The following is a 14,690-nucleotide window of genomic DNA, read 5'->3' as shown; positions in this document are numbered from 1 at the left end:
GTGTGGAGCAGCCAAAAAAAAATTATGTATAGTTATGATCACACAAGGGAGTGTTACATTCATAAAAACATGCATGGAAAAGATACATGACAGCTTCCGGACAGTGGTTAGTAGTGGGCAGGGAGAGAGGACAGCGGAATCGTGTGTGAGAATAACTTTAGCTGTGCTGTGTTTCTTCAGGTAAAGGGCTCAGCGACATATGGCAAAATGTGAAGGCATGAAACTTGGGTAGTGGGAACACAGGTGTCCTTATTTTTTATGGTTGCAACACTTGATGGCTAAAATAAGAACTTTGTGTCTTTGCAATTGTACCACTCATTTGGTTGCATTATCCAGAAACCACATGGCTGTGTCTTCTTGGAGTGAAGTTCCAGGGGAAGGAGAGAAGAGGCCTTCCTTTGTCTGCTGACATGCAGGCCCCTGAGTCGCCTGTTCTCAATCTTCCCAGCCCCTTAGAGATTCCCTCCTTCCCGTGGTGCTTGGGTCTGTGTGGGCTCAGGCTGTTGACCAGTCAGACCACAAGTCACAGCGCAATGTGTAAGAGATGCTGAAAATCCCAGCCTGATCACTTGGTCCTTACAAATGAGGTCCCTTTAAATGACTGCCAACTTGAATTTAGGTTGGTGTGGGGCCCACCCCTTCCTGTTTCTTCACCCAGAGCCTCTTGGTAAGTTCGTTCCTCCATAGGGTGGAATTTCCATCACCTAGGAGTAGTTTTGCTTTATCAGGTGATATGCAGTATGATCTAGCTGTGATGTGTGGTTGTTAACTTGTCCCTGTTTGTTTTAGGTGACACACGTGTACAGTGACTCACCAGCTCTGAACCGCTATTTCACTTCAGTTGAAGTCATGGACGTCAGGTAAGAATGTATAGTATTACAGTCTCTCTCTGGAGGTTGACAGTCATCATGAGTTACCCAAAAGGAATTCCCTAACCCCAAAGCACAAAGTTCAGTTCAGTTCAGTCACTTGAGTCATGTCTGACTCTTTCCAACCCCATGAACCACAGCACGCCAGGCCTCCCTGTCCATTGCCAACTCCTGGAGTCCACCCAAACCCATGTCCACTGAGTTGGTGATGCCATCCAACCATCTCATCCTCTGTCGTCCCCTTCTCCTCCTGCCCTCAATCCCTCCCAGATCAGGGTCTTTTCAAATGAGTCAGTTCTTCTCATGAGGTGGCCAAAGTATTGGAGTTTCAGCTTCAACATCAGTCCTTCCAGTGAACAGCCAGGACTGATCTTTAGGATGGACTAGTTGGATCTCCTTGCAGTCCAAGGGACTCTCAAGAGTCTTCTCCAACACTACATTTCAAAAGCATCAATTCTTCGGCGCTCAGCTTTCTTTATAGTCCAACTCTCACATCCATACATGACCACCAGAAAAACCATAACCTTGACTAGATGGACCTTTGTTGGCAAAGTAATGTCTCTGCTTTTCAATATGCTATCTAGGTTGGTCATAACTTTCCTTCCAAGGAGTAAGTGTCTTTTAATTTCATGGCTGCAATCACCATCTGCAGTGATTTTGGAGCCCAGAAAAATAAAGCCAGCCACTGTGTCCACTGTTTCTCCATCTATTTGCCATGAAGTGATGGGACTGTATGCCATGATCTTCGTTTTCTGAATGTTGAGCTTTAAGCCAACTTTTTCACTCTCCTCTTTCACTTTTATCAAGAGGCTCTTTCGTTCTTCTTCACTTTCTGCCAAAGGGTGGTGTCATCTGCATATCTGAGGTTATTGATATTTCTCCTAGCAATCTTGATTCCAGCCTGTGCTTCCTCCAACCCAGCATTTCTCATGATGTACTCTGCATATAAGTTAAATAAGCAGGGTGACCATATACAGCCTTGACGTACTCCTGTTCCTATTTGGAACATGGACCACAGCCTTGTCTAACTCAATGAAGCTATGAGCCTTGCCGGGTAGGGCCACCCAAGATGGATGGGTCATGGGGGAGAGTTCTGACAAAACATGGTCTGCTGGAGAAAGGAATGGCAAACCATTTCAGCATTCTTGCCTTGAGAACTCCATGAACAGCATGAAAAGGCAAAAAGGTAGGACACTGAAAGATGAACTCCCCAGGTCGGTAGGTGCCTGATATGCTATTGGAGATCAGTGGGGAAATAACTCCAGAAAGAATGAAGAGACGGAGCCAAAGCAAAAACAACACCCAGTTGTGGATGTGACTGGTGATGGAAGTAAAGTCTGATGCTGTGAAGAGCAATATTGCATAGGAACCTGGAATGTTAGGTCCATGACTCAAGGCAAATTGGAAGTGGTCAAATAGGAGATGGCAAGAGTGAACATGGGCATTTTAGGAATCAGTGAACTAAAATGGACTGGAATGGGTGAATATAACTCAGATGACCATTATATCTACTACTGTGGTCAAGAATCCCTTAGAATGGAGTAGCCATCATAGTCAACAAGAGTCCAAAGTTCAGAACTTGGATGTGATCTCAAAAACGACAGAATGATCTCCGTTCGTTTGGGCTATGTGATCTCTGGCCACAAGAGGGAGCTCTTTGCCAGTCGTTGGCAGGGACAATGTTCTGAATCATTACTGGGACTGGCTTGACTGCCTGGAAAATCCCATTGACGGAGGAGCCTGGTAGGCTGCAATCCATGGGGTCGCACAGAGTCGGACACGACTGAGCGACTTCACTTTCACTTTTCACTTTCATGCATTGGAGAAGGAAATGGCAACCCACCTCAGTGTTCTTGCCTGGAGAATTCCAATTCCAGGGACGGGGGAGCCAGGTGGGCTGCCATCTATGGGGTCGCACAGAGTCAGACACGACTGAAGTGACTTAGCAGCAGCAGCAGCAGCAGCAGCTGCTTGACTGCAAAACTTACCCCTGGGTGAGAGTCTCAGATGTGACCACTCTTAATTTTATTGCTACCTCTTAAACTAGGCCTTTTATAAAAAATCTGGCCTTCTTGAACCAAAGGATAATTGTGAGAATTCTAAATGAGGAGGTAACATTTGACAAGCTGTGTAGACCATTGATTAGCTGAGGATAGCCATATGATTATTTTTCTTTTAGAAGTAGGAGAACACGTTATAGAAAGAGAAAAACTCCCTTTCCTAGGTCCCCGTACTGAGAGTTGCAAAACGGTGGGAAGTAGAAAAAGGACAGAAACAGTTTCTCACTTTGGGGACAAACCAGGGAGGTAAAATACACTGCTGGTACCCAGGGCCATCTGGGGAGTTTAGGATTGTGTATCCTGCCAATGGCAGGGAGCTTTCGGCCCTACGTGGGCCATTTTATAGGTTAAGTGATGAACTGGTTAAACTGGATAGCTTTGACAAGCCCCTGTGGGAGAAAGGAGACCAGGGAGACAAGGGCTGCCTTGGCCTGCCTCTGGGCAAAGCGTGGGGTTAGGCAGCCCTTAGAGCCTCTCCTGCGTGGCCTCTCATGGCGGACTTCTCGGGGTTGGGTTTTAGGTGAAAGGAGGAGGTTTGGATAACTGCAGTTTTGTGTGATGGGTGCATTGACGAGGAATCTTCTCGGGTAGTACACTCTTTGCTTTTTTATACTGGGAGAGCATGTAGAACTCAAAAGATGTTTTTGCTAAAATCAGTTTCCTGAGTTGCAGTGTGATTCTGTTGATATGTTTATTGTCTCTGGTTTGCCTTTCAGTGGTGAAAACGCCACAATAATCTTCCGCCTGCACTTCAGGGTTCCTCCTGAAGATGGCAGTTTTATGAAGTATGTGATGAGTGAGGAGTTCGTGCTGGGAGTTTTGCAGCAGAATTTCCATGATCAGAACATAGCTGGTTGTGAGACTCTGGGGCTTGATCCAGGATCCCTCTGCTTCTACGATAAGTTGAGCACGTCTGGAAAGCAGAGCTGTGACGGTAAATGGGAGAGCCAGGTGGGGCAGAGAGCTTGCTTTGATTTCTGAGCAGGCGATCTTCCATGTCTGTGGGGGTCACCCAGTCCCTACCCTTTGTGAGCAGAGAGAGAAACTGGAAAAAAAAAGTCATGGAAGCAAACTATAAAAATGAGGGTTGCTACGTTTTCCTCGCTGTGGTGCACCCACACTCAAAGTTCTGAATCCCACATCACAATATCATTAAACACCTTCATGGAAACGCTGTGGTCTCACCGGAGAAGCAAGTACTGAAGAATTTGAAGTAAATGGTATATTAAATTGTTGAAAGATGGTTCAATCTGGAGAATACCTTTTTCTGTTGAAGGCCACTAGTCTAAGATATTAACAGAGGGACATAAAAAGGCAAGTTCGTCTCTTTCTTAGAAGATTATAAGCAAAATGTGCATCGATGTTTAAAACTAAGAACGGAATGAGGAACTGGACGTTATTTAATAAGCATAGATGATACCCCACTTGTCAGAATCTGAGCACACTGTACAAAATCTATCAGGAAGGAAGGTGGAGTTGAGATTACCACTAGCCTCCGAGACCTCCTCCCTGTGGTCTGTACTGTCGGCCTTAGTTTCCATTCTCGTGTTCCACTCCTGATTGCTCACTTGGATGGGTTTTGGATCTTGTTTAGTTCACAATGCTAACGATTTTGGATGGTTCCTTATCCGCAATCCATCAGAAACACTCTGTACATCAGCAGTGGTAAATACTAGTTGAATGAATGAAAAAGGCAGTCACGAAGGAGATGTGGTGAGCAGCAGGCATGGGGCCAGCTGCCAAGGGTCAGAAGAGTGGAACAGATTATAGAGCACACACATCCCCACGCCGTGTGAGAAGAGGTGTTTACTGTGATGACACTTGATTCTTGGGGACGAGAGGTGGAAGTGGACGAACCTTGGCCTGGGAGGGCAGAGAGTGATATAAAGCAGTTCTTAAAGCATTCTTTCCCCCAAATGAATAAAAGGAATGACATTCAGAGGGCCAACTTTTAGCTCACTGGGAAAGTCACATAGTGAATAGTTTCCTCACTGAGCATCTGAATAGATGGAGTGTGTTTGTGGGCCAGACCAGTAACATATTGTATGGAGTGAAAAGGTTCTGCCTCCTCCATAGGAAATCTAAAAAGGAAGAAGGAAAGAAAGAAAGGAGGGAGAGGAGGAGGGAGGAAGAAAGGATCCTTCAGCCCAGTCCTGTGTACAGCGGAAAGAGAGAAGAGGCCCTCCGGTCTGCTGTGTGGTGACTGGCCTTGACTCTCTGAGCCTCCTCTCTGAAACTGTGGTCCCCAGCTCTTTCCAAATGGAGATGAGGGATTAGGAGGAGGGTGAGAAAGAGCTGAGGAGGATTATGAAGCTGGGAAGTCCACACCGAGTATGACAAACAGCAGGTTGCTTGTGAGGCCTGACAGACCTGGAGCTGAGCCTCAGACTCTGTGTGGTCCCCAGGATGCAGCCGTGAGCAACAGCGTTTCTGCTTCTCTGGAGGCCGCACTCTTTCTCTTGGGCATTTCTCCTGGGCAGGGTGGGTCTCCATGACCCCACACCCTCTTTGCAGAGTCTGGACAATGTTTGATGTTTTCAGGAGTGTGAGTATCAGTTTCCTCTCAAATGGAAGGGAATACAGTGACCATTTGGAAAGCAAGAGAGGACGAAGAGAGTCTAGAGGGCAGGGAGGCAGAGGGAAGGGCAACTCCGGGCACAGTCCAGAGGGAGAGCGGAGAGGGGTGGCAGGAACCAGAGAGGCCCCCAGGAGGGACCAGCAAGACCTGGGGGTTCTGAGGCCGGCTCCCATGTTCCCAGGCACTGTGGGCTTGGCAGGGTAGCCCCTTCTGTGATGAGCCTAGGCAGCTGGTTTCCCACAAAGATCATATTCTAATTCTTCAAAGAGCAAAGCTTCTTCTTTTTTTTTTTTTTTTAGCCATTAAAAAAAAATTATTGGAGTATAGTCAGTTTACAGTGTTGTGCTAATTTCTGCTGTATAGCAAAGTGATTTAGTTATACCTGTATCTGTCTGTCTATCAAAGAGTCGGACATGACTGAGCGACTAAGCACAGCACATATCTATCTATTTATATGCATATATTCTTTTTCAGATTCTTTTCCATTGTGGTTTATTATAGGATATTGAATAGAGTTCCCTGTGTTATATAGTCAGACCTTGTTCTTTATCCATTCTATATATTATAGTTTGTACCCACTAACCCTAAACTCCTGATCCATCACTCCACCACTCTTTCTCCCCCTTGGCAGCCACAAGTCTGTTCTACAAAGGGCAGTGGTTTTTAAAATGGCTTGGTTCAAATGCCCCTTAGAGAATTTGGAGACAGCCATGTAATTTCTCCCTGGAAAAAAATGCACACACTCTTCCCCCTGGACAGAATTTTACAATTTCAGGATTCCAAGGATTCCCTGGAGCCAGTCTGCAGTTCCTTGGAATTTCCAATGTGTGTGCTAGAGAAGCTGAACCTTAAATTAGCTTGTAATTTGGATCCCTAGGGATTGTTTGTGTATTTCTCATTCTCTAATTGGGGACTATGACTGCTTGACCTAACTGCAGGCATTTTGATGCCTTCTACAAAGAAAAACTTCCTTTAATATTATAGTCATAAGGGAAATTTTAAATTTATATTTTCTTGCAGTGTTAATTGAGATATAATTAACAAATAAGACAGTGTAAGTTTAAGGGTTACAGAATAGTGACTCAACCCATATATTGTGAAATGATTGCCATAATAAGTGTAGTTAACATCCATCACCATCACCTTGTAAGTTACAAAACTATTTTTCCCCTTGTGAGAACTAGTTCCCAGGACTGATTTATCTTATAACAGGAAGTTCGTGTTTTTTGACCACCTTCATTCAATTCCTCCTCCTTCACACCTTGCCTGTGGCAGCCATCAATCTGATCTCTTTTTTTTATGAGTTTGGAGATTCTACATGTAAATGAGATCTTGGAATATTTGTCTTTCTCTGTCTGACTTATTTCACTAAGCATAATGTCCTCAAGGTTAAGGGAATTTTATTTTGGTGATGGATTGCTCCCTCCCCATCCCCCCGTTCCTTGAGCTTCTTCATCTAGTGGAGGGTAGGGTCCCGAGGTAAGGAGGGGAAATCTGTTTTACAATGTAAAACAGCTGTATGACTTATTTTGAACTTCGTGAGTTATTTTGGACGTGGGGTAGTTATTTTGTACTGTTTTCTGACCTGTGAAGGAGTCAACCAATAGACTAAGGAACAAAAGCAAAAACTGATCAGTGTGAGAGAGAAGAGGAAAAAGTTCCAGGCAATGAGAATGATGAATCTTGTTTGTACAAATTTGGGGTAAACTATGGGCTGCTGGCACCCACTCCAATATTCTTGCCTGGAGAATCCCAGGGATGGGGGAGCCTGGTGGGCTGCCGTCTATGGGGTCGCACAGAGTCGGACACGACTGAAGCGACTTAGCAGCAGCAGCAGCAGCAACAGCAGCAGCAGCATGGGCTGCTGGCAGAGAGGCCAGTGTGTGCATTCTGCCCTTGAAAGGACCACCTGGGGTGTCAAGGGCAGCCTTTGAGGTTGTTCACAGATTCCCCAGGAAGCGCAGAGTTTATCCAAAGATCATTGCTTCTCAATCAGTGCAATGTTGTCCCCCACGGGTATCTGGCAAGATCTGGAGACAATTGTCACAATTGGGAGTGTATGTGGGATCCTAGCATCTAATGCCAGAGGCCCGGGATTCTTTAAACCTCTTACAAAGCACAGGACAGATTCTGACAGCAAAGGAAGATCCAGCCTCACACATCAACCACCAGAACCCCACTGTGGAGTATGTGGGCTCCCCGTGTCTTGTCCTCAGTTATTGCCCAAGTGCCTCGGCCTTAGGCCAGCTCTGCACCATTTCCCTCATTAGAATTTCTCTCTGTATATTGTGCTTATATTAAAAAAAATGAAAATTTAGAAATATTTTTATGATTAGACTGTGGAAAAAAGACTGACTGTTAAAATGTCCTCTGCATCCAAAAGGCCTCATCCAAATGGTATTTATCATGAATTATGCCAAAGTAAATAAGCAAACAATGTGTTATTTCCTTTTGAAAGGAATTCAGGAGTTGTGAACCTGTGTGTGTGTGTGTGTGTGTGTGTGTGTGTGTGTGTGTGTTACCTGGAGAGTAAACCTCCTCTGTTAAGAGTTTACAAATATTCCAGTTTTACATTGGAGTTCATAATCAAACCCAGTGAAATAAAATAAAAACATAAATGTTTAAAATAATTATGCTGTTTTTTTTTTTTTAATGGTGACTCTTGTTTGTATTTCCTTTTCAGAATGATGAAGGTTGATCTATGTCTGACAGTAGCACTCTGCTGAACTTTGGGATGCGGAGAGTTCATTCCACTTTATAGAAGAGATCCTGAGAATTAACATAGAAGGACTCAAAATGACTAGAGGTGTGGAGGCAGTCGTTTTTCTCCAGCTTCTGCACAGTTACAGAGTCTGCTTCCGTGCTGAACAAAACAGTACTCCAGCTCTGCCCCAGCTGGGTCCGGATAGGGTGGCGTGATGGGGCGGCTGGCAGACCTGCAGGGAGAGGTCCCTCCACCCACAGTGGACACTTTCTTTTTAGGGCCAATGGTTCTTCCAGGCAGGATCCCGCCAACCTGGTCTGGAGGAGAGAGAACAGGGAGAGGCCAAGCGAGGGAGAGTTCAGCCAGTCGCTCTCCTCCCTCTCAACCCTACATTTGATCTACCCCCAGACAAGGCTGTGAGGAAAAGGCATGCACTTTGTCAAAGGTAATTAGCATTGTTCATGTCCACTTCCAAGACACGTTGACTTGTCACATCTCAGGAAACCAGCCTTGGCACGTCACCCAGTGTTACTGCATTAAGTAGCACTACAGAAGTGAGATGTGTGTTTCTTGATTATTTCCCTGCATAATTACTGTGACTCCTGAACACCTCTTTTGGAGACACGGGTCCCTGTGAACTTTGAACACACGACTCTTCGTTTTGGATAGTTTGTCCATTTATATTTTCATCAGCTTCCATCAGACAATCGTTAAGACTGCTTACCATCTGCTAGAGGTAGTTCATGTTGACTCTTTATTATCTGAGGTTGCTAGCCTTCCTGTAGGACTCAGTGTCTTCAAGCACTGATTGTGTATCTTATTCAAGATGGTGGTGAAATAGGAAGAACCACTCTCAGAATTAAACGGCTGGAAGTTTAATGCCAGATCCTTTGGCAGGTGAGGGTTGAGGGGAACAAGAGGGACTGTGTTGGTCATGTACAGACATAGAATTACCTGTCAAGAGGGAACAGGGTGTCTTGTTAGGAAAACGACGTTGCTGGAAAATTTCCAGGCAAGTTCTGTGGTCATGTAATGAGAGGTTCACAGCCTCAGGATCTCAATTGGCCCTGCTGGATGATGTCAGGGGAGGGTAGCTGTGTATGGGGATGCGTCAGAGTGTGCATCTCAGGCTAGATTTGTTGAGCTCTTTATGACCCAGGACTCTGGATAATGTGAAAGTGCTTTGTTATTTAACTGGAAGATATGTTTATTGTAACTCGATGTCTCATTTTTGAGCATAGTTCCTCAAACTAGTGAAACAGGTGAATTTCCCTTCTTCCTCTTTATATTTTATATGTCAAACCTAAACTTTCATGTTTGTACTTTTAAGAAAATAATGAAGAACTTCTTTGGAGAGGACTTAAAATATTGACAATAAATTATTTTTGCTTCTATTTATTAATGTTTGCTCTGTAGGCATTGACTCTCCAGGGCTTGGGTTTGGACTGGTGTGTCCTTGCAGTAATTGGTGTTGGAAGTGACCTTTTCATGAGGGCAGCTTCCCCTTCTGAGTGAATAAGATTGAACCTGCCTGGGCTGGGTCCTCCTCTCCCTGTTCCTGTTGCAGAGGGGCTGTCTCTTTTCTCCACTTCCCTTGGGGCCCTGTGGGCATGACCAGGTGTCTGAAGAGCTTGGGGCTGGAAGGAAGGGCTGGTTCCTGTCTGGAGGCAGGACTGGGTTTGGTTCTGATATTCCCTTCTCTGTTGGAAACCACCAAGATACAAGCACCTTGCCTCAGGTTTTGACCACTTGAAAGTCATAGAGAGGATTTTCTGTTGGTTTGACCCTTCTGCCCAAATGGTGTGGAAAGAAATGAACTTTGTGATTAGAGCATTTTGAGGTGTTTGGGGGGGAAATGACATTTATATACTGTTATGCTATAGGAGATGAATTGATTGGCTACCACACATCTTCATATCACATGGTCCATAAAAAGGTTTCAACAAATATCTGTGGTATACCAGCATTTTTGGCTGCGAGGCTTGTGAGATCCTAGTTCCCTGACCAGGAATGGAACCCAGGCATTGGACAGCCAGGGAATTCCCAAGTGAACCATTTCAGGGGTGTGACTCTGTGCAATCTGCAGGATCTTAGTTTCCTGACAGGGATCGAACCTGAGCCCTCTTCAGTGGAAGCATGAAGTCCTAGCCACTAGACCGCTGGGAAATCTCTCACTGAAGGACTTGAGAAGAAAAACTGGGAGTCACTTAAATACAGACAGAAAGTACACAACAGATCAGTGGAACCCGCCCTCTTCCCATCTCCAAAGAAAATTCTAGCTGTGTCCCATTCTTTTCTGCCTTTCAGTTTAACTTAGTTTTGTAGATTGTTTTTAATGATGTGAGTTGCAGAAGGCTACAGAATATACTAATGAAGATAAGAATGATAGTAAGGAAAAAAACTGCTGGTCTTATTAGCGAGTCAGGCTCTGCACAGATGAAATGGGAAACAGCGGGAAAAACAATGTTAAAGATAAACAGTAGGACCGTGTGATGGTCAGAGAAAAGGGTGAAAAGTCTAGTTTAACTGGAGGAGGCTTTGCTAGCAAGTAGGACTGGAGCTGAACTTTGAAGCGATGGTGGGATTTGAGTAGACAGATTTTCTTTCTTTTTACGCGTTTGTGTCTTAGGATGAGACACGTGTTTTCTTCTTTTCCCTTTAGATATGGACTCCTGCTTTATTCAAAGTCTGATTAATGCTGCGAAAAATGGGAGCAGTCTCTATGAATCTTCCCCTCTCGGCTCCCATTATTGTTTCATTGTTTTAAAATAAGCTCATTCACACAATTACTGCATTGCCAACAGCAACTTTTCCTTTATGATCCAAGTTCATTAGCCTCTTAGCAGCAGAAGGCAGTTCTTTCATCTTATAGTTAGGAAACCAAGGTATGGAAAGGTGGAAGGACCAGCCCAGAATCCCACAGTTGTGGGGAGCAAAGTCCAGCCGAGTGGGAAACACATGATCAATGGCCTCCCAACTGGTGGGCACCCCAGGGTCATGCAAGCTACAGGGTCAGTCTTGGCTACATTCTGGAAATTTGTGAAGAGCACAGGAGGTAGGGAAGGGGATGGGTTGAGAGGTGGGTTATCAGACTGAGCAAGACTCTCTGGGGTGATCATGACCACTCAACACTTTACCAGGTGCCTCTGTTAAGAAAGTGGAACTTACACAGATCCAATTAACAGTTGACAGGTCCAAGGCACACTCAGGTCAAGAAGCTTGCAACTAGCTTTCTGAACTCAGTAAGTTGACTTGGAAAAGAACAGAATCAAATAACTGTAAACAGAATCTCCTTTTCCTCTGAAGGCTCCTGTGGAACCTTGGGGCCTCAACTTTCCTGTTCTACCTACACTCTTCCATTCCTTCCATAGTTGAAGCCCCTGTCACCCAAGGTTGTCTTAAAAGCATTAGCATTTGAATTTATTTGTTGTCAACGGTAGATTTTCTTGATCTATCTTTGTTCTTCTCTTGCACCTCTCTTGTGTTCTAACGTAAGACTTTAGTCACAGACTAAGAGATTATTTATAGCTACTAGTATGAGCATAAAGCAGAAACCACAAAGCCTTCAGATACTGCATATGCCTCTGTGAACTTTGGCTATGTGTAGTTTTAAGATCAGCATGGGGGAGGGGAGTTTTCTGATTGTATGTGTGACTTAAGGGAGCATTTTAAATTCTCAGGCTCAGTTACTTATCAAGAACAGAAATTCTTTAATTTAGGGATTGCATCCCCAAATGAAATTGTATACAAATTTGTGTGTGTGTGTGTGTGTGTGTGTCTCTGAAGGTACATTTTCTATAAAAAGAATACGCTGCTTTCATTAGAAATCCTGAAATCTATGGAAAACAGATCAGCATTAAATACAGCCATAGTAGGTATTTCAAAGACTCTCTTGCTCAAAAATAGTTCCCTTTCATAATTCCTTTAAATTTCATTATAAGACAGTTTTCTTTGATTAAGCATTTATTCTTAATATGTTCCCCAAATAAAGCATATTTGGGACAGATAATACTTTTACAGGGTAAGACTCAAACAACTATAACTTATTATGTTGTAACTACAAATGCTTACTAATCAACTTCCACAGTGGTCCAATATCTAAGTGAAAAATCCCTGTGTAAACCCCAGTAATTATGTGTCTGCCTCGAAAGGAAGACTGCCAAATGGCCTTGAAGCACCAGCCACATCAGTGCAAATTTTTCTCTGTACATGATAAAGATTTTTGTATCCTTTTGCTTGTTCATAATCTGTGGTAGATGATGCACATACGTTGAATGGAATCCTCCTGCTCACGGGTAATGGAGCTGAGCTTCTTACAGGCTCAAGTTCACAGATGAGGAAGAGATGAAACTGGGACTCAAATCATTAATCATCTGACTCTAGCATACGCACTCTTTGCCCTAAGCCACGTTACATCTTGTACTATATTCTCCATGACCGTGCATGCCTCCTTTTGAAATTGAGTGTATCTCGGCCAAGGGTCAAAGTTAGGATTCCAGGTGGAAGAATTTTACAGAAACTAGGAAGTTAGCAGAGGACACGATATTAAGCTGTGATTGGCTTAGCTCAAGACCATGGACTGACTGAGGCCTCATCAAACCTGTGTTGATACATCCAACCTCAAGTCACTAGACTTATCCCAACAGGGCACTTAGCACATTTTAAATAGCAACACTGTTTAACTTTGGTTCACTGGGGAGCAAAAAGGTGATTAAACTCATAATGCATCTACTACTTGTCTCAACAAGCTTCTTCCTATTTTAACATCCCCCAAATTAGGACAATGGTTATGGGTTAAATAAAACGGGAAGTTGAGAGCACAGGTGTGCATATAGAAATAGTCTAATTTGCTGATTGTTCTTGCTCTCACCCTAAATTGTGGTTTAATATTTCCATGCCATTTTATTAGCACCAACTCTTATGGTTACACCAAGACCCAAAACACATTTTTGTTTAGTTTATCTATATGATTGTTTAAGAAAAGTGTCTGCAAACTTTTTTTTTCTCTGAAAAGTTCCCCCAAATAAATATTTTTGGCTTTGAAGGACCTGCAGTGTGAATTACAACATTTCAGTTCTCCAGAGGTTGAGAAGCCACAGCGAGTACCTAGATAAATGAGCAGGCGGGGGGCTGCCAAGCTTTTATTTATCAAGATAGTGAGTTAGCCAGATTTGGGCTGGGCATAATTCTAGAAACACTAAAAGAAGGAAGGGGAAATAAATAATTGAGGCAGAGGGAGATGTGCTCATTAGAGAAGGTGTGTGTGTGTGTGTGAGGTTTTTCCAGTGTGACACTTTATTCATAGTTTATACATGACATAGTATATAACACACATACAATATTGTAGAGCCCTTCTGTGTAGTATATTGGAAGAGCACCAAAGTGCAAGCCAGGAAATCTGGCTCTAGGTAAAGTTCTGCCACTCACAGTGTTGCAGTGAGCTAGTTTATCCTTTCTGGGCCAAAAAAAAGATAGTGGAATTAAAGGATCTCTAATAAACTTTCTAGTTTGTCTTTCTCTGATGCTATGGTTTTTCCTATACAAAGAAATACAAAGTTAAAAAATATGGATTAAAGTATATATAAAAATCTGGCCTGGAATGTACCAATTTAACCCATGTAACCTAACCAACCAAGGCACCAGGGTCAATGAGTCAAAGACACTCTGCAAAGGACACTACTTATTATTATTTTTTAAATATACATTTATTTTTATTGGAGTACAATTGCTTTACAATGTTTTGTCCATTTCTGCTGGACAACGCGAATCAGCTATCTGTATACATATATCCCTTCCCTCTTGAGCCTCCTCCCCCCGCCATCCCACCCTCTAGGTTATCACAGAGCATCAAGGTGAGCTCCCTGCACTATACAGCAGGGCCCCACAAGCTGCTTGTTTTACACATGGTAGTGTATATATGTCATTATTACTCTCCCATTCATTCCACTCTCTCCTCCCTGTCCCCTACGGCAAAGGACACTGCTTCGAGGCATGGAGTGAGAGAAATGCCACAGGCACCTGCTTGGAAGGTTATGAGCGAGGAGTTGTGTACACAAACGTGTGGAATGAGGTTGCCCCTTTGGGTAACTTAGGGGCGCTTAATATGATGGGTGAAGCTTCCCTGTGACTTCAGAGCACAATCACATGGACATTTTGTAGGAAGAAGCTGAACAAAGGAGCCGGGGACCAGGACGTCCCTCCCACTACTGAGTAGAATGGCCTATATCCCAAGCCACGTAGAACCAAAGATGGTCACTTCCTTCTCAAAGAGTAAGTATTGGGTGATATTTGGATGTTGGACATCATGGAGGATTTAGGAGGCTTTGAGGTTTGCAAACCACTTTCTACAGGGACCTCCTGTTAGTGAGTGTTGGGAGCGGGGGGAGATAAGCTGAAAGTGCTCTGTCCCCCAGACCTGCTTCAACCAAAGTTCCCCACTCATGGGTTTATTTGCTGGTATTAATTGCTGGAAACAGTGA

At 43.9% G+C, this 14,690-nt stretch overlaps 1 protein-coding gene across 1 annotated transcript in view; it reads left to right on the top strand.

The window, feature by feature from the left end:
* The window catches only part of CUNH3orf52 (chromosome unknown C3orf52 homolog), a 37,324-nt gene extending 27,721 nt beyond the window's left edge, over positions 1-9,603 (top strand). The window contains exons 4-6 of the mRNA XM_040224752.1: positions 790-860; positions 3,646-3,863; positions 8,191-9,603. Of these exons, the coding sequence (XP_040080686.1) occupies positions 790-860; positions 3,646-3,863; positions 8,191-8,195 (294 nt within the window). The 3' untranslated portion in view covers positions 8,196-9,603. The remainder of the gene's footprint in view (positions 1-789; positions 861-3,645; positions 3,864-8,190) is intronic.
* The last annotated feature ends 5,087 nt before the right edge of the window (positions 9,604-14,690 follow it).

This window comes from Oryx dammah, unplaced genomic scaffold, assembly GCF_014754425.2.
Source record: "Oryx dammah isolate SB20612 unplaced genomic scaffold, SCBI_Odam_1.1 HiC_scaffold_2, whole genome shotgun sequence".
In the NCBI taxonomy this organism is placed as follows: Eukaryota; Metazoa; Chordata; class Mammalia; order Artiodactyla; family Bovidae; genus Oryx; species Oryx dammah.
The sequence above is the reverse complement of the archived record's forward strand: the minus strand, read 5'-3'. Positions and strand labels throughout refer to the sequence as shown.